Source organism: Monodon monoceros, unplaced genomic scaffold (genome assembly GCF_005190385.1).
Source record: "Monodon monoceros isolate NGI ecotype Baffin Bay Population unplaced genomic scaffold, NGI_Narwhal_1 Super_Scaffold_5, whole genome shotgun sequence".
Lineage (NCBI taxonomy): Eukaryota > Metazoa > Chordata > Mammalia > Artiodactyla > Monodontidae > Monodon > Monodon monoceros.
Window position 1 is genome coordinate 31,928,108 of NW_021703782.1, and position 20,101 is coordinate 31,948,208.

The 20,101-nt window shown below is 38.9% G+C and overlaps 1 protein-coding gene across 4 annotated transcripts in view; it reads left to right on the forward strand.

The window, feature by feature from the left end:
- GKAP1 (G kinase anchoring protein 1) overlaps positions 1 to 20,101 on the forward strand; it is an 81,290-nt gene that overhangs the window by 47,559 nt on the left and 13,630 nt on the right. For 2 of the 4 annotated variants that reach the window (XM_029201638.1, XM_029201637.1), the window contains exon 8: positions 15,094 to 15,246. The exons of the other annotated variants lie outside the window; for them this stretch is intronic. In XM_029201638.1, the coding sequence (XP_029057471.1) occupies positions 15,094 to 15,246 (153 nt within the window). The remainder of the gene's footprint in view (positions 1 to 15,093; positions 15,247 to 20,101) is intronic. 4 annotated transcript variants of the gene reach the window in all.

Consider the following 20,101-nt stretch of genomic DNA (forward strand, 5'->3'; position numbering starts at 1 on the left):
GCTGCTCATAGTAGTCTGTCATGGTCCTTTCTATTTCTGTGGTGTCAGTTGTAACTTCTCCTTTTTCATTTCTTGTTTTATTGATTTGGGCCCTCTCCCTTTTTTGCTCAATGAGTCTAGCTAAAGGTTTATCAATTTCATTTATCTTTTCAAAGAAGCAGTTTTAGTTTTGTTGATCTTTCCTACTGTTTTTTCAGTCTCTGTTTCATTTATTTCTGCTCTGATTTTTATGATTTCTTTCCTTCTACTTACTACTTACTTTGGGCTTTGTTTGTTCTTCTTTCTGTAGTTGCTTTAGATGTAATGTTAGGTTGTTTATTTGAGATTTTTCTTGTTTCCTGAGATAAGCTTGTATAGCTATAAATTTCCCTCTTAGAACTGCTTTTGCTGCATCCCATAGGTTTTGGATCGTGTGTTTGTGTGTGTGTGTGTGTGTGTGTGTGTGTGTGTGTTTTAATTTAATTAATTGATTTATTTAGGCTGTGTTGGGTATTCGTTGCTGTGCTCCGGCTTTCTCTAGCTGTGGAGAGCAGGGGCTGCTCTTTGTTGTGGTGCGTGGGCTTCTCATTGCGGTGGCTTCTCTTGTTGCGGAGCACAGGATCTAGGCACGCGGGCTTCAGTAGTTATGGCTCACGGACTCTAGAGCACAGGGTCAGTAGTTCTGGCACACAGACTTAGTTGCTCCACAGCATGTAGGATCTTCCTGAACCAGGGCTCGAACCTGTCTCCCCTGCATTGGCAGGCGGGTTCTTAACCACTGCACCACCAGGGAAGTCCCTGGATCGTTGTGTTTTCATTGTCATTTGTCTCTAGGTATTTTTGGATTTCCTCTGACTTCTGTGATCCATTGGTTGTTTAGTATCATATTGTTTAGCCTCCAAGTGTTGGTGTTTTTTGCAGTTTTTTCTTATAGTTGATTTCTAATCTCATAGCGTTGTGGTCAGAAAACATGCTTGATGCTATTTCAGTTTTCTTAAAGGCTTGCTTTGTGGCCCAGCATGTGATCTATCCTGGTGAATGTTCCATGTGCACTTGAAAAGAATGTGTTTTCTGCTGCCTTTGGATAGCATGCTCTATAAATATCAATTAAGTCCATTTGGCCTAAGGTATCATTTAAGGCCTATGTATCGTCATTGATTTTCTCTCTGGATGATCTGTTTATTGATGTAAGTGGGGTGTTAAAGTCCCCCACTATTATTGTGTTACTGTTGATTTCCCCTTTTATTCCTGTTAACATTTGCCTTGTATATTGAGGTGCTCCTATGTTGGATGCATATATTTACAATTGTTGTATCTTCTTCTTGGATTGATCCCTTGATCATTATGAAGTGTTCTTCTTTGTCTCTTGTAACAGTCTTTATTTTATTTTATTTATTTTTTAACATGTTGATTGGAGTATAATTGCTTTACAATGTTGTGTTAGTTTCTACTGTGTAACAAAGTGAATCAGCTATCCATATACACATATCTCCATATCTCTTACCTTTTGTGTCTCCCTCCCACTCTCCCTATCCCACCCCTCTAGGTGGTCACAAAGCACCGAGCTGATCTCCCTGTGCTATGCAGCTGCCTCCCACTAGCTATCTGTTTTACATTTGGTAGTGTATATATGTCAGTGCTACTCTCTCATTTCATCCCAGCTTACCCCTCCCCATCCCTGTGTCCTCAAGTCCATTCTCTACATTTGTGTCTTTATTCCTGTCCTGCCCCTAGGTTCATTAGAACCACTTTTCTTTTTAGATTCCATATATATGTGTTAGCTTATGGCATTCGCTTTTCTTTTTCTGACTTACTTCACTCTGTATGACAGACTCCAGGTCCATCCACCTCAGTACAAATACCTCAATTTCATTTCTTTTTATGGCTGAGTAATATTCCACTATATATGTGCCACATCTTCTTTAACCATTCTTCTGTCGATGGACACTTAGGTTGCTTCCATGTCCTGGCTATTGTAAATAGTGCTGCAGTGAACATTGTGGTACATGACTCTTTTTGAATTATGGTTTTCTCAGGGTGTATGCCCACTAGTGGGATTGTTGGGTCATATGGTAGTTCTATTTTTAGTTTTTTAAGGAACCTCCATACTGTTATGCATAGTGGCTGTATTAATTTACATTCCCACCAACAGTGCAAGAGGGTTCCCTTTTCTCCACACCCTCTCTAGCATTTATTGTTTGTAGATATTTTGATGATGGCCATTTTGACTGGTGTGAGGTGATACCACATTGTAGTTTTGATTTGCATTTCTCTAATGATTAGTGATGTTGAGCATCCTTTCGTGTGTTTGTTGGAAATCTATATATCTTCTTTGGAGAAATGTCTATTTAGGTCTTCCACGCATTTTTGGATTGGGTTGTTTTTTTGATGTTGAACTGAATGAGCTGGAGTTGTATATTTTGGAGATATACAAGCAGCTTCGTCAGTTGCTTTGTTTGCAAATATTTTCTGCCATCCTGAGGGTTGTCTTTTCATCTGTTTATGGTATTCTTTCCTGTGCAAAAGCTTTGAAGTTTCATTAGGTCCCATTTGTTTATTGTTGTTTTTATTTCCATTTCTCTAGGAGGTGGGTCAAAAAGGATCTTGCTGTGATTTATGTAATAGAGTGTTCTGCCTATGTTTTCCTCTAAGAGTTTGATAGTGTCTGGACTTACAGTTAGGTCTTTAATCCATTTGGAGTTTATTTTTGTCTATGGTGTTAGGAAGTCTTCTAATTTCATTCTTTTACATGTAGCTGTCCAGTTTTCTCAGCACCACTTATTGAAGAGGCTGTCTTTTCTCCATTGTACATTCTTGCCATCTTTATCAAAGATAAAGTGACCAGATGTGCGTGAGTTTATCTCTGGGCTTTCTATCCTGTTCCATTGATCTATATTTCTGTTTTTGTGCCAGTACCATATTTTCTTGAGTACTGTAGCTTTGTAGTATAGTCTGAAGTCCGGGAGCCTGATTCTTCCAGCTCTGTTTTTCTTTCTCAAGATTGCTTTGGCTATTTGGGGTCTTTTGTGTTTCCATACAAATTGTGAAATTTTTTGTTCTATTTCTGTGAAAAATGCCAGTGGTAGTTTGATAGGGATTGCATTGAATCTGTAGATTGCTTTCGGTAGTGTAGTCATTTTCACAATGTTGATTCTTCCAATCCAAGAACACGGTCTATCTCTCCATCTGTTTCTGTCATCTTTAATTTCTGTCATCAGTGTCTTATAGTTTTCTGCGTACAAGTCTTTTGTCTCCTTAGGTAGGTTTATTCCTAGGTGTTTTATTCTTTTTGTTGCAATAGTAAATGGGAATGTTTCCTTAATTTCTCTCTCAGATTTTTCATCATTAGTGTATAGGAATGCAAGAGATTTATGTGCATTGTTATATCCTGCTACTTCATTAAATTAATTGATTAGCTCTAGTAGTTTTCTGGTAGCATCTTTAGGATTCTCTATGTATAGTATCATGTCATCGGCAAACAGTGACAGTTTTACTTCTTCTTTTCTGATTTAGATTCCATTTATTTCTTTTTCTTCTCTGATTGCTGTGGCTAAAACTTCCAAAACTGTGTTGAATAATAGTGGTGAGAGTGGGCAACCTTGTCGTCTTCTTGATCTTAGCGGAAAGGGTTTCAGTTTTTCACCATTGAGAATGAAGTTGGCTGTGGGTTTGTCATATATGGCCTCTATTATGTTGAGGTAGGTTTCTTCCATGCCTACCTTCTGGAGAGTCTTTCTCATAAATGGGTGTTGAATTTTGTCGAAAGCTTTTTTCTGTATCTGTTGAGATTTTCATATGGTTTTTATACTTCAGTTTGTTAATATGGTGTATCACATTGATTGATTTGAGTATATTGAAGAATCCTTGCAGTCCTGGGATCCAGTCCCAGTTGATCGTGGTGTATGATCCTTTTAATGTGCTGTTGGATTCTGTTTGCTAGTATCTTGTTGAGGATTTTTGCATCTGTGTTCATCAGTGATATTGGCCTGTAGTTTTCTTTTTTAGTGACATCTTTGTCTGGTTTTAGTGTCAGGGTGATGGTGGCCTCGTAGAATGAGTTTGGGAGTGTTTCTCCCTCTGCTATATTCTGGAAGAGTTTGAGAAGGATAGGTGTTAGCTGTTCTCTAAATGTTTGGTAGAATTCACCTGTGAAGCCATCTGGTCCTGGGCTTTTGTTTGTTGGAAGAGTTTTAATCACAGTTTCAATTTCAGTGCTTGTGATTGGTCTGTTCATATTTTCTATTTTTTCTGGTTCAGTCTTGGAAGGTTGTGCTTTTCTAAGATTTTGTCCATTTCTTCCAGGTTGTCCATTTTATTGGCATAGAGTTGCTTGTAGTAATCTCATGATCCTTTGTATTTCTGCAGTGTCAGTTGTTACTTCTCCTTTTTCATTTCTAATTCTGTTGATTTGAGTCTCCTCCCTTTTTTTTCTTGATGATTCTGGGTAATGGTTTATCAATTTTGTTTATCTTCTCAAAGAACCAGCTTTTAGTTTTATTGATCTTTGCTATTGTTTCCTTCATTTCTTTTTCATTTATTTCTGATCTGATCTTTATGATTTCATTCCTTCTGCTAACTTTGGGTTTTTTTTTTTCTTCTTTCTCTAATGCTTTAGGTGTAAGGTTAGGTTGTTTATTTGAGATTTTTCTTGTTTCTTGCAGTAGGATTGTAGTGCTATAAACTTCCCTCTTAGAACTGGTTAGCTGCATCCCATAGGTTTTGGGTCATTATGTTTTCATTGTCATTTGTTTCTAGGTATTTTTGGATTTCATCTTTGATTTGTTCAGTGATTTATTGGTTATTTAGTAGTCTATTGTTTAGCCTCCACGTGTTGGTATTTTTTACAGTGTTTTTCCTGTAATTGATATCTAGTCCCATAGCGTTGTGGTTGGAAAAGATTCTTGATAAGATTTCAATTTTCTTAAATTTACAAAGGCTTGATTTGTGACTGAAGATATAATCTATCCTGGAGAATGTTCCTTGTGTGCTGGAGAAGTAAGTGTATTCTATTGTTTTTGGATGGAATGTCCTATAAATATCAGTTGTCTTTCTTGTTTAATGTATCATTTAAAGCTTGTGTTTTCTTATTTATTTTCATTTTGGATGATTTGTCCATTGGTGAAAGTGGGGTGTTAAAGTCCCTTACTATGATTGTGTTACTGTTGATTTCCCCTGTTATGGCTGTTAGCATTTGCCTTATGTATTGAGGTCTTCCTGTGTTAGGTGAATAAATGTTTACAATTGTTATATCCCTTGGTCATTATGTGGTGTCCTTCTTTGTCTCTTGTAACAGTCTTTAAAGTCTGTTTTGTCTGATATATTGTTATTCCACCTTTCTTTTGATTTGCATTAGTATGGAGTACCTTTTTCCATTCCCTCACTTTCAGTCTGTATGTGTCTCGAGATCTGAAGTAGGTCTCTTATAGACAGCATATATATGGGTCTTGTTTTTGTATATATTCAGGAAGTCTATGTCTTTTGGTTGGAACATTTTATCCATTTATATTTAAGGTACTTATTGCCATTTTGTTAATTGTTTTGGATTTTTTTTTGTAGGTATTTTCCCCCTTTCTTCTTTTGTTCTCTTCTCTTGTGATTTGATGACTTTATATTTAGTATTGTATTTGTATTCCTTTTTCTTATTTGTGTGTATATCTGTTATAGATTTGGTGTTTTAGATTTGGTATAGATTTGGTGTTTACCGCAAGCTTTTTGTATAGCAGTGTATGTATATACGTGATTGTTTTAAGTAGCTTAACCCTTAATTTCAAATGCCTTTTAAATACCTTGCATTTGTATTCTCCTCCCCTCATGATTACTGTTTTTTTATATCATATTTTATGTCTGATTGTTTTGTGCATTCCTTAACTGCTTATTGTGGGTACAGATCATTTTACTACTTTTTTTAAAAAATAAATTTGTTTATTTATTTTTGGCTGCGTTGGTTCTTTGTTGTTGCGTGTGGCTTTGTCTAGTTGCGTGAGTGGGGGCTACTCTTCTTTGCGGTGTGCAGGCTTCTCATTGCAGTGGCTTCTCTTGTTGCGGAGCTCGGGCTCTAGGCGTGTGTGCTTCAGTAGTTGTGGCTCGCAGGCCCTAGAGCGCAGGCTCAGTAGTTGTGGCGCATAGGCTTAGTTGCTCTGTGGCATGTGGGATCTTCCCGGACCAGGGCTCAAACCTATGTCCCCTGCATTGGCAGGCGGATTCTTAACCACTGCACCACCAGGGAAGCCCCATTTTACTACTTTTGTCTTTAAATCTCCCTACAAGCTTGGTGTGTGGATGATTTCTTACCTTTATCGTATGTTTGCCTTTACCAGTGAGCCTTTTCATTCTGTAATTTTCTTGTTTCTAGTTGTGGCCTTTTCATTTTTGCCTAGATAAGTTCCTTTAACGTTTTTTGTAAAGCTGGTTTGGTGGTACAGAATTCCTTCATTTTGTGTTTGTCTGTAAAGCCTTTGATTTCTCTGTCAAATCTGAATGAGAGCCTTGCTGGATAGAGTATTTTGGTTGTAGGTTTTTCCTTTTCATCACCTTAAATATATCATGCTACTCCCTTCTGTACTGCAGAGTTTCTGCTGAAAAATCAGCTGATAACCTTATGGGAGTTCACTTGTATGTTATTTTTTGCTTTTCCCTTGCTGCTGTTAGTATAGTCTCTTTATCTTTATTTTTTGTCATTTTAATTCCAGTTTATCTTGGTGTATTCCTCTTTGGGTTAATCTTGTATGAGACTCTGTGCTTCCTGGACTTGGGTGACTGTTTACTTTTCAAGGGAGTTTTTTAGCTATTATCTCTTCAGGTATTTTCTCGGGCCCTTTCTCTCTTCTTCTTCTGGGGCCCCTGTAATGTGAATATTAGTGCTTTTGATGTTGTCCGGGAGGTCTCTTAAACTGTCTTCATTTCTTTTCATTCTTTTTTCTTTTTTACTGTTCAGTGGCAGTGATTTCACTGATCCATTCTTCTGAAGTATTTAGTTTACTATTGAGTCATTCTAGTGTATTTTTCATTTCAGTTATTGTATTCTTCATCTTTGTTTGGTTGTTCTTTATGGTTTTGTAGCTGTTTGTTAAAAACTTCCGACTTCTTGCTCTGTGCATCCATTCTCCTGCCGAGTTCTTGGATCTTCTTTATGATCCTTCCTTTGAACTCTTTCTCGGGTAGATTACCTATCTCCAGTTCACTTAGTTCTTCTTCTGGGGTTTTATTTTGTTCCTTTGTCTGGAACATATTCCTCTGCTGCCTCATTTTGTCTACGTTGCTATTCATATCTCTGTATGTGATAGGTCAGCTCTGATTCTTGACCTAGGAGAAGTGGCCTTCTGTAGGAAGCATCCTGTGTGTCCCCACTGTGCACTCTCCTCTTGGCACCCAAGCTGTGTGCTCTAGGGCTTCCCACTAAGAGAGCTGTGTGGTCCTTCTTTTGCAGCAGGCTCACTATGTGAGCAGTCTGGTAGCCTTGATTGGCCCCTAGTCTGCTTAGTTGCTAGGCCCTGCCTTGTGCAGATGCTGTTGGCTGCTGTTTAATAGGGCCTGGTCATAAAGTGGCTGGATTGGATGCAGAGTCCTAGGGAGCCCTGGGGCTAATACTGGCTTACTGGTGGGCAGAGTCAGGGTCCTGAAGAGTCTGTGGCTGTTGCCAGTCCACCGTTGCCAGATCCTGTGGTTAGTGCTGGAATACTGGCAGGCAGAGCTTGTCCTAGAGTCTGGCTATAGGTCCCAGGGATCTCAGAGCTCGTTTCAGATTTTTTGGGGGAGGCAATTCCTGATACAGTTTTTGGGTCCACGGTGTCCCAGAGGTTGCTTTGGCCAGCTAGTGGGCAGGGTCAGGGCCTGGCTGGTCCCAGGGTTGGGTCTGGCCTGCATTGCAGGATCATAGTTTTCTTACTTCTGGTGTCTGCCTGCAGTGGGTGAGGCTAATCTAGAGCTTGTGCAGGCTTGCTGGTGGGAGGGGCCGATGCCTGGCCACTGGTGAGTGGATCTGGGTCTCGGCCCTCTGGTGGGCAGGGCCATATCTAGGGGCATGTTTGGAGGCAGCTGTGGGCTCAGGAAGTCTATAGGCAGCCTGTTTGTTGATGCCTGGGGCTGTGTCCCTGCCCAGTTAGTTGTTTGGCCTGAGGTGTCCTAGCACTGTAGCCTGCAGGCTCTTGGGTGGTGCCAGGTCTTGGAGCTGATGAGCCCAGATGTCAGCCCCCATGGCAGCAGAGTTCACACAGCTGAATGTTCCCCAGTATGTCTGTCACCAGTGTCTGTGTCCCCCCGGGTGAACCGCATCCACCCCCCACCTTTCCAGGAGACTCTCCAAGACCAGCAGGTAGATGTACTCCTGTCAAATTACTGCTTTTGCCCTGGGCCCCGGTGTGCATGAGATTTTGTGTGCAACCTTTAAGAGTAAAGTCTCTATCACCCCCAGTCCTGTGGGGCTCCTGTAGTTAATTCCCACTGACCTTCAAAGCTGAATGCTCTGGGGGCTTGTCTTCACTGTGCTGGACCCCTGGGCTGGGGGGCCTGACATGGGGCTCAGAATTCTCATTCCTGTGGGAGAACCTCTGCAGTATAGTTATTCTCCAGTTTTTGCGTTGCCCACCTTGGGGTATGGGATTAGACTGTGTCACGAGTCCACCCCTCCCACCCATCTCATTATGTCTTTAGTTGTAGAAGATCTTTCCTGGTAGGTTCTAGTCTTCTTCATCAGTGGTTGTTCTGCAGATAGGTGTGAAGTTGGTGTGCTTGTGAGAGGAGGTGAGCTCTTGGTCTCTGTACTCTGCTGTCTTGACCACTCTTCCCTTTCAGTTGCTGATGTCATAAAATTACATCTTTATGCATTGCATGCCCCAAAACATAAACTGATAATTATTTTAAGTGCATTAGTCTTTCAAGTTCTGTAGAAAACAAGATTTGGAGTTACAAATCAAAGTTATGTTAATGTTAGCATTTACACTAATAATTGTTTTTGTTCCTTTAAACATATTAGTCTCTCAAAAAGTACAGTCACATGCCATTGTTACAATAATACTTGCTTTTTTTTTTTGCGGTACGCAGGCCTCTCACTGTTGTGGCCTCTCCCATTGCAGAGCACAGGCTCCGGACGCGCAGGCTCAGCGGCCATGGCTCACGGGCCCAGCCGCTCCGTGGCATGTGGGATCTTCCCAGACCGGGGCACGAACCTGTGTCCCCTGCATCAGCAGGTGGACTCCCAACCACTGCGCCACCAGGGAAGCCCAATACTTGGTTTTATAATTAGCCTTTATTGAGATGTTTATTTCCCCATGTGGCTTTCAGTTACTGTCTAATGTTCGTTCTTTTTACCTTCCCAGCACTACTGTGAGTATTTCTTGCAGGGCAGGTCTAGTGGTCACAAACTCCCTCAGATTTTGTTTTTCTGGGAACATCTTGATTTCTCACTCACTTTTGAAGGAGAGTTTTGCCACATATAACATTCTTGGTTGAAAGGTTTTTTTCTTTTAGTATTTTTAATATTTCAGCCCATTGTCTCCTGGCCTTCAAAGTTTCTGATGAGAAAACTGCTTATGACCTTATAGAGGATCCCTTGTATATGATGCTTTTCTTCCTTTTGCTGCTTTTATGATTTTATTTTGTCATTGTCTTTTTTTTTTTTTTAATTGGCTGCGTCAGGTCTTCGTTGCAGTGCGCAGGCTTCTCTCTAGTTGTGTGGCATGCAGGTTTTTTCTCTCTAGTTGTGGCGCATGGGCTCCAGAGCACGTTGGCTCTGTAATTGTGGTGTGCGGGCTCCAGAGCATGTGGACTCTGTATTTTGTGGCATGTGGACTCTCTCTAGTTGAGGTGCGTGGGCTTAGTAGCTGTGGCATGTGGGCTTAGTTGCCCCACGGCATGTGGTATCTTAGTTCCCCCAACCAGGGATTGAACCTGTGTCCCCTGCAGTGGAAGGGGGATTCTTTACCACTGGACCACTGGGGAAGCCCCTTGTCATTGTCTTTTGAAAATTTATTATAATGTGACTTGCTGTGGGTCTTTTTGAGTCCATCTTACTTGGAGTTCTTTAAGCTTCTTGGATGTTTATAGTCATGTCTTTCATCAGATTTGGGAAGTTTGTGGTTTTTGTTTTTTGTTTTTTTTTGAGGTACGTGGGCCTCTCACTGCTGTGGCCTCTTCTGTTGCGGAGCACAGGCTCTGGACGTGCAGGCTCAGCGGCCATGGCTCACAGGCCCAGCCGCTCCACGGAATGGGGGATCTTCCCGGACCGGGGCATGAACCCGTGTCGCCTGCGTTGGCAGGCGGACTCTCAACCACTGAGCCACCAGGGAAGCCCTGATTTGGGAAGTTTTTAGCCATTATTTCTTCAGATATTCTCTCTGCCCCTTTCTATCTCTTTTCTTCTTCTAAGACTCCCACAATTTGTATGTTGGCCTGCTTGATGGTGTCCCACAGGTCCCTTAGGCTCTGTTTGCTTTTCTTCAATCTTTTTTCTTTCTGTTCTTCAGCTTAGATAATTTCTGTTGTCCTGTCTTTAAGTTTACTGATTCTTTCTTCTGCCTGCTCAACTCTGCCTTTCAGTCACTCTAGTGAATGTGTTGTTTCAGTTATTGTACTTTTTAGCTCCAGAATTTCCTTTTGGCATCCCTTTAGGTTTCTTTTTTTAAACCCTAATTACATTTCCATTTTGTCCACACATTGTTTTCTTGATTTTCTCCACATCTTCCTTTAAATCTTTGAGCGTCTTTGAGACAGTTGAGTTGTTTTAAAGTCTTTGTCTAATACAACTGCCATAAATAAGTATTTTTCAGGAACAGTTTCTATTGATTTCTTTTTACTTTCAATGGGTTATACTTTACTGTTTCTTTGTATGCCTTGTGATTTTTTGTTGAATATGAGACATTTGAGTCTAGTAATATGGTAACTCTGGAAATCAGATTCTCCTCCTTCCTCAGGGATTGATTGGTGTTTTTTATTACTGTTCTGGGGTGTTTTTTTTTTTGATTGTTGTAAACTTAATGTCTTAGGTCTTTTCATAGCCTTTCCTTGGGCATTCATAGTCACTTTCTAATTTTCCCCTTACAGGCAGTTGTTTTTGAATGGCCTATTTTTTTTAAATAAGCTGGTCTTTATTGTATTTTTTCAAACATTAATATATATTTTTAATTTGTTATTTATTTTATTTTTGGCTGCGTTGGGTCTTTGTTGCCACGTGCAGGCTTTTTCTAGTTGTGGCAAGCAGGGGGCTACTCTTTGTTGAGATGTACAGGTTTCTCACCGCAGTGGCTTCTCTTGTTGCGGAGCATGGGCTCTAGATGTGCGGGCTTCAGTAGTTGTGGCCTGCAGGCTTGGTAGTTGTGGCTCGCAGGCTCTAGAGTGCAGGCTCAGTAGTTGTGGCTTACAGGCTTAGTTGCTCTGTGGCATGTGGGATCTTCCCGGACCAGGGCTCAAACCTGTGTCTCCTGCATTGGCAGGCGGATTCTTAACCACTGTGCTACCAGGGAAGCCCATGAATGGCCTCTTGTTTAAAGTCTGGCTCTCAAAAGTGGAAAAGCAAAATATGAGGGGGGAGGGGGAGGGCACTAGCTCTTTAAATCCACTGGAAGTCACTTCAGCTAGAGGGGGAGGGGCTTGCAACAATGAGGGGAGGTGCAGCAACAACCGCTGCCTGCCTCTTTGTCTCTTGGTCTGCACCTCTGTAATCAGAAGCGGCAATTAGTGACCAGAACACAGATCCCCACAGATTATTTGGAGGAGAGGCTCCTTGCTGCCCACCCTGGCTCCCATAAGCTGTGTACAAGCTGCTCCAGGAACATGTACACAGTTGCCTGCCACATCACTGAGGGTGGTGGATGGGTAGTTGCTACTGTGCTAAGAGCTGAAATTGACCAAAATTTACTGCAGTTTACCATCCAAGAGTTTCCCTGGAAGTTGCAAGCCTTCAACAGACTTCAGAGTTCCAAAATAGTTGTTCCCAAATCAGACAGATTCTGCCAATGCAGTTATTATTGTCTGTGTGAGGACACAGGTTCCTGGTGCTTGCTACTCTGCCATCTTCACAGAATCTTCTCCATGATCTAATTTTGAGTTAATTTTTGTGCGTAGTGTGAAGAAAGAGTTCAGATACACTTTTGGCATGTTTATATCCAGTTCTCCCAGCACCATTTGTTGAAAACAATATTGTTTCTTTAATGAAGTAACTTGACACCTTCATAAAAAATAAATTGACCATAAATATGTGAAGGCTTATGTCCAGTCTCCTAATTATGTTCCAGTGATCTATAAGGCTATACTTACACAAACACTGTACTGTCTTTTTCATTACATTCTTGGCACATAATAGGTGCTCAGAATTTGTTAAATTGAATTGGCTAGACTTATTAAAGAATCTGTGTTCTTAACACTTGGTGCATTTTTGTCTTTTTTCTGTTGAGGTGTGTGTTGGGGGAGGGGGGCGTTGTTGGTTCATTTTTGTTTCATTTCTCTGTAGTTTCCTGTCAAGGTATCTTTTGAAAACTTCTATCCTTAGGCTGAAAAGAAATTTTATGCCTCACTAAAGAAAAAATATCAAGGACAGAGTACCCTTTGGGATAGGCATGCTGGTAATGGTGGCAGCTATCAAAAAACAGAGGACATTAGTTGGAACGGCACTATTTAAAGTAGTGAAATCCAGAGGCTGATTAGTTGCCATCATCATGCTATACCTTCCATAGAAGCTCAGCAGTGTTTTAAGCACTGTTGTATTCATTGCTTTAAAATGAAGTCTTACCAGAATATACTGGAGGTATTTTATGAAGCAGTAGACTTTGAGTTATAGCTGTACCACTTGGCAGTAGAATCACTCATGAGCAAGTTATTTAACTTTCCTATGACTATGATTACTTTGTGGGGAAAATATTCTTGCTCTATCAATTTCTTACAGTGTTAATGAGATTCAACTAAAGGGATGTTTCTGTAAGTGCTTTGCAAAATATAAAGTGCTCTACAAACATTTAAAATATTATTTGTATATTAAGCACTGATAGACACTTTTTTTTTCTTTCAAACACTTTCTAAGATAAGGTGAAAGGAAAAGGATGAACAGTCATTGAACTGTTGGGTCATTTGCTGACAAATACAGTTGAAATGGGTAAAATCGGGAATATTAAAACTCAAGAATGTGGGACATAGGGAAAAGCTATGAGAGTGAGAGGAACATTTTCTTCAGTCTCTGTCTTGCGACAGGAAGTTGGAAAGGAAATGATAACTTTTCTTGGAGAACATATAAAATCTCTAACTTTACATAATTGAGTAGATTGTGATAGTCTTATCTCCTTATCATTTGTGTGTAGAATTTATGTAAAAACTGCTTTTAAATATACTGTAAAAGTTTGAGCAATACAAGGCTAGAGTAGTTAAGGCAGTGTGGTATGGCATAAGGGTAGACATATGGGTTGAAAGAATAAAATTAAGAGTCCAGAAAGAAGCCTTTTTATTTATGTTCAATTGATTTTGGACAAGGGTGCCAAGACAATTCAATGGGAAAATAATAATCTTTTAACAAATGATGCTGGATAGCCACATGCAAAAGAATGAATTTGGACCCCTTCTCACACCATATGCAAAAAATAACTCAAAATGGATTATAAACTTAAATGTAAGAACTAAAACTATAAAGCTCTTAGAAGAAAATATAGGAGTAAATCTTGATGACCCTGAGTTAGGCAGTGATTTCTTGGATAAATTGGACTTTGTCAAGATTAAAACTTTTGTGATACTAAGGATACTGTCAAGAATGTGAAAAGACAACCCACAGAATGGGAGAAAATATTTGCAAATCATGTATTTGATAAGAGACTTGTTTCTAGAATTTATAAAGAACTCCTACAACTCAAAAATAAAAAGTAACCTAATTAAAAATTGGGCAAAGTGGACTTCTCTGGCGGTCCAGTGGTTAAGACTCCATGCTTCCAATGCAGGGGGTACAGTTTCGATCCGTGGTTGGGGAACTAAGATTGCATGTGCTGTGTGGTGCAGCCAAAAAAAAATTTTTTAATAATAAATTCACATGTAGTTTAAAAAACAAAAAAATAACAAAAAAATTGGGCAAGCTATCTGAATAAACGTTTTTTCACAAAGATATACAAATGTCCAATAAGCACATGAAAAGATGCTTAGCACCATTAGCCATCAGGTAAATGCAATTCAAAACCACAATGAATCTCTTTCACACCCACTTCACACCCACTAGGGTGTTTATAATTTGAAAAGATGTATAATAACAAGTGTTGGTGAGAATGTGGAGAAATTAGAAGCCTCATACACTGAATACATTAACAAGTTGTAAAATAGTATGGTCACTTTGGAAAACTATTTGGCAATTTTTCAAAAGGTTACACATAGAGTTACCATATGTCCCAGCAATTCTACTTCCAGGTATATACCCAAGAGAACTGAAAACATGTCCACACAAAAACTTGTTGCATGAATGTTTACCGGAGCATTATTCATAATAACCAAAAGGTAGAAACAGCTCAAATGTCCATCAACTGATGAATTGAGAAATAAAATATGGTGTCTCCATCAGTGGGATATTATTTGGCAATAAGGAATGAAGTGCTGATAGATGCTATAATATGGATGAATCTTGAAAACATTTTGCAAAGTGAAAGAAGCCAGTCACAAAAGACCTTATACGGTATGATTCCATTTATATCAGATGTCCAGAATAGCCAAATCTATACAGACAGAAAGTAGATTAGTGTTGCCTAGGGAACAGCTGAGGGGAGGGATTAGGAGGGAATAGGAAATGATGCTAATAAGTTCTGGGTTTCTTTTTGGGCTTGATGTAACTTTATAAATGGGTTATGGTTGTACAACTCTGTGAATATATTAAAAACCATTTAAATGTGCAAATTAAATGGGTAAATTGTATGGTACATGGATAAAAAATAATTTAAAAATCAAGCAATACCCAACTCAAAAAATATGAAGTAAAGAAAAGGACATTTGCAAATGTATCTCTACTGGTTATCTTCTGGAGATAGAGAAGAATCAGATGGTTGACTGTCTCTATGTTATTTTTTTTTCATTCTCTATCCTTCTAGTGGCTGACCAGGTTTATTAAATGCATGCATGCACTTTTGTGTTGATTGATAGTAAATCTTAATTCATTTTTGACAGGAATTGAGTTCTTCTCAGACTTTATCACATGATGGAGGATTCTTCAATAGACTGGAAGATGATGTTCATAAAATTCTTATTAGAGAAAAAAGAAGAGAACAGCTTACAGAATATAATGGAACAGATAATTGCACAGCTCATGAACACAACCAGGCATGTAAAATAGAAAATTCTCTTAAAATCACAGTGAAATTATTTTTCTTTTTTAAAAAACCTAAGCAGTGGAACCCAATTATGATTGTATAAAGTTACAGTTTTAGGATATTATCTTAGTCATTATTACACATAGATACTTATATTAAAAAGTATGAAGACTTCTCTAGTTGATGAATATTTATTGAGCATGTGCTATAATGCTAGGTATTGTTAGGCACCAATGTAGGGGAGTGGGAATATCAAGATGGATAAGACCATCCATGCCTTAGACAGAGTAGTGGGGATAGGAGGAGGGAGACTGGAAAAATATCATTCAGCATGATGAAGGCTTTAAGAGAGATATGAACAATAAAAAAGAGGTTTTTGAATAGAAAAGGTAATAGATCACTCCTTGGGTGAATTGGGAAAGGTGTATAAATAAGTGACATTTGGGATGGATTTTGAATGGTGAATAACTGTATAAACTGAGAAATGGAGAAAACCTAAGGGAGCTGCAAGAGCAATGGCCCAGAGCTATGAAAAGCCTTAGACTTAATATTCAGGAAACTGAAAAATTCTGCATCTAAGAAGTATAGACTTAAGTGAGTGTGGGATAACATGACTAGAGAAATAGATTGGATTTAGATTATAAAGGTCTTTTTATGTGAAACTAAGAAGTTAGAATTTTATCCTGCAGACCAGGGGTTGCAAACTATGGCTGGTCAGCAGTCTGTTTTGTTTTGTTTTGTTTTTTTTTAGCAGTCTGTTTTTGTAAGGCTCACAAGCTAAGAATGGTATTCACATTTTAAAATATTGTTTGGAGAAATACAGAAAGAAAGAAAAGATATTATCCTATAGAGACCTCTAAGTCTGCATTTATTGTTCTCACCACAACCACCAGTCTTCTCTTTTACTTCCTCTTAAACTGTGAATCTGTTCTTTACCTTATATTGACCTCCAATACTTACTGGTCAGTCATTCAACAAATTAAACACTGCTGTGTTGTGTTATATAGGACACAAAAGAAGCCAGACTCTTAAGAACTTGTCACTCCAATGCAGCAATAATATTGCTTTCTAAAAACACTATACCACATGAAAATCTATTTCCAACTTAGTACGGGAAATCCTTGCCTGCCCTGAGGTACTTGTGAGCTTCTTCCTTTCTGGCATTGAATTAAATTTTGTGTTTTCCTGTCTTGTCTTGACTGTCAAATTTTATGTACAGTGCAAGCAACTGTGTTAACATTTATAGTTAGCATATTTGTTTCCTCTTTTTACATTGATTATGATTTTCCCCGTTGTGGTTTGTATCTTCTTATTTTTCTGAGTCATCTCAGATCATTGTTGGATAGTAAGAATGATATTAATATACTTGAGCAAATAATTAGATGTTTCAGATCTTTTGTAGGGCAAAGTTGGGTACACATAAGTTTAATTAAATTATTAAGTAATGTTAATGATATTTTAAAACCAAAGTGACAGTGCAGTATAGTAGAAAGAGAACAGTCTTTGAAATCAAACCTAATAACACAAAATATAGCACTGCAGCTTATCAGCTGTGTTACATTGGAATGAAATTACCTGCCTTTCAGGCACTGTTATTATGAAAATTAGCGATTATGATGTAAAATGTTTAGCAGAGCATGTTGTACACAGCATGCACTTGATAATTGTTTTTGTACAAGGTGGAAAGTGGTAGATCCAAAAAAGGTAATTCATAGGAATGGAGATGAGAGATGGCTTTCTTAGGAGAAAATAGCTTTTGGTTTTTGTGGGCTTTTTAAAATTATTTATTTATTTATTTGGCTGTGCCAGGTCTTAGTTGTGGTGTGTGGGATCTTAGTTGCAGCATGTGAGATCTTTAGTTGCAGCATGCGGGCTCTTCTAGTTGTGGCATGTAGACTCTTAGTTGCAGCATGCAGGATCTATTTCCCTGACCAGGGGTCGAACCTGGGACCCCTGCATTGGAAGAGTGGAATCTTAACCACTGGACCACCAGGGAAGTCGGAAAATAGCTTTTGAATTGGAATTTAAGGGACAGTAGAATTTGAACATGAAGAAGTGAGGGAGAAGAAACTGGAATGTCAGAGTAAAAGAATGGAGGCAGTGAAGAATAAACCAGTTTAATTAAGACAAAATTCAAAGAGGAGCATAGTATAAATTTGGCATAGTGGGTTTGGAGGGATTGTGGAGGACTTAAAAGCCTGATTTATGATTTAGTCAGGAGATAATAAAGAGTTTTTGAGCAGAGGACAAAGTTCTATATGGTAATACTAATTTCACTGCAGTGCCTAGGAAAAACAGAAGGAAGGTGAAGACTAGTGATAGGAATTGGACAATATGCCATATGGTAAGGATGTAGAACAACAGTAACAAATTACTAGTGGTAATGTAATTTGGTATGACCATTTTGGAGAACAGTTTGGCATTAACTTTTAAAGTTGAAGATGATGGGGAGACCGTGTTTTAGAAATTCTACGTTAGATTAAACCCTGAAGACATCTTCAACAAGGATGATTCAAACTCAGTTGTTTGTGACAACAAAATCAGTAGGAGAAATGAATGAGCTACAGCAATACATAGCAACATGGATGAATATCAAAAACATAATCTTTAATGAAAAAAGCAAGTCACCAGGGCTTCCCTGGTGGCACAGTGGTTGAGAGTCCGCCTGCTGATGCAGGGGACACGGGTTCATGCCCTGGTCCGGGAAGATCCCACATGCCGTGGAGCGGCTAGGCCAGTGAGCCATGGCCGCTGAGCCTGCGCGTCCGCAGCTTATGCTCCGCAACGGGAGAGGCCACAACAGTGAGAGGCCTACATACCGCAAAAAAAAAACAAAAAAACAGTAATTGCATCAAAGCATGTAAACATCTGTGTTGCTCTTGATGTGTTACCAACATTGTCTTCTAGCAGCAGGATATGAGTTTACTAACTTTTCCACAGCTTCACTGGCATTCCCTCCAATGGCCTTCGGGGCGCTGTTTTATCAATTGTCTTTGTGGCATATTTCACTCTTGTTCTGTGGATACCTTATACTCACTATGTCCAAACTCGAGGTCATCATTTACTCTCCAAACCAAGCGTTTGGCTTGACTTCCTCATTTCTGTTTTTGGTTTTATCATTTTATCCAGATATTCAGACTCTGAACCTCCTGTTTCACTTTTCTGTTTTTCAAAGTTTGGGAGTTTTTAATCTTTGAAATAGTTCTCAGATCTATCTTCTCTTCCATTCTTATTAACATTTCTCTAGTTTAGGCTCTCATTATCTTTTTTTTTTTTTGGCTATCATTATCTTTTACTGGTATTATTTCAGTAACCTAATAAGTCTTTCTGCATCCTGCCTTCTAATTCTAGGTAATTTATCTTATACATTGCTAACAGATGACTTTTAAAAAAAATTTTTTGGCCGCACCACACGGCATGTGGGATCTTAGTTCCCTGACCAGGGATCGAATCTGTGCCCCCTGCACTGGAAGCACGGAGTCTTAACCACTGGACCGCCAGAGAAGTCTGAACAGATGACTTTTTGAAAAGCAAGACTTCCATCCTGCCACACCATGTCCCTAAGCTTCAGTGTCTGTTGAATCAAGTGCAGATGTCCTCGACCTGACATTTAAAGCCCTCAAGCTTTTCAAACTGAGAGTCCCAACCCACTTAACCAGTCCTGAAATCAATTTAGTAGATTGCTACCAGCACTAACCAAAAAAAAAAGTTGTCAGCATATATGACATCTGTTTGTATTTTATGAAATTTGTTTCTGTGTATATGTGTATATATATATATAACATACAAATACATACATACACTGACATGTATGTGCATTCTGGGTCACGATATAAAACATTCCTTAACATGGGTCACTGTCCAGTAAGTTTGAAAGCATTGTTCTACAGTGTAGCTTTGGCCTAAGTAACTTCAGCTGTACTCTTTCCAGTTTTTTCTCCTAGCTAGAGCAGAGCACTCCTATCACAGCGCTGGATCCTTCCCAGCTTTGCTCAAGGTTCATTTCACATGCCGTCTCCTCCCTGAAGCTCTCTCATTGCCCTATCCCAATCCCAAACACAGAAAACCTGGATATGATCTTTCCTTCTTTTTCTATACCTCATAGCATTTTGTTTTTCTTACGGCACATTTCACACAGCACATTTTCATTATTTTTAATAGATTACAAATCCCTTGTGGACATAGACTTATAGACCCTTTTATCTTCATTTTAGTATAATGTCTTCTACTTAGAAGATAAGTTTAAAATTTATTTAATGAAATATAGGACTTCATAAAAATGGGTATACATTAAAACAATATGATTTTGTTTTAAAAAGTGATGTTTGTTGTAGAAATTCTGGAAATAACTGATAAGTGAAGAAATTTTAATAGTGGCAAAAATACTTGAGGGCTTAGTATATATTTACCAGATATTCTATTAAGTACTTAAAATGATTATTTCATTCAGTTCTCACAGTTAACTGTGAAGTTGATAGGCACCTTTATGATCCCCAATTTGCAGATGCAGTGGAAAAAAATTGACCCTAATCTCATTCACTTGGAGAAAACTACCATTGATACTTCGTTGTGGTCCTACTTTTCTATGGATTTACACTTTTTCCCCAATAATGTAGAAACTTACATGGACCACTTTTCAGTTAAATACAGAGATGGTGAGCAATTCAGATCGTTAAGTAATACATTGACCCTTGAACAACACAGGTTTGAACTGCTTGGGTTTACTTATACATGGATTTTTTTCAGTCGAGGTTGGTTGAATCTGCGGATGCAGAGGAGCCGCATATACAGAAGGCTGATTATATACGACTATGTGTATTTTTTTTTTTTTGGCTGCATCACATCTTAGCTGCGGCATGCGGGCT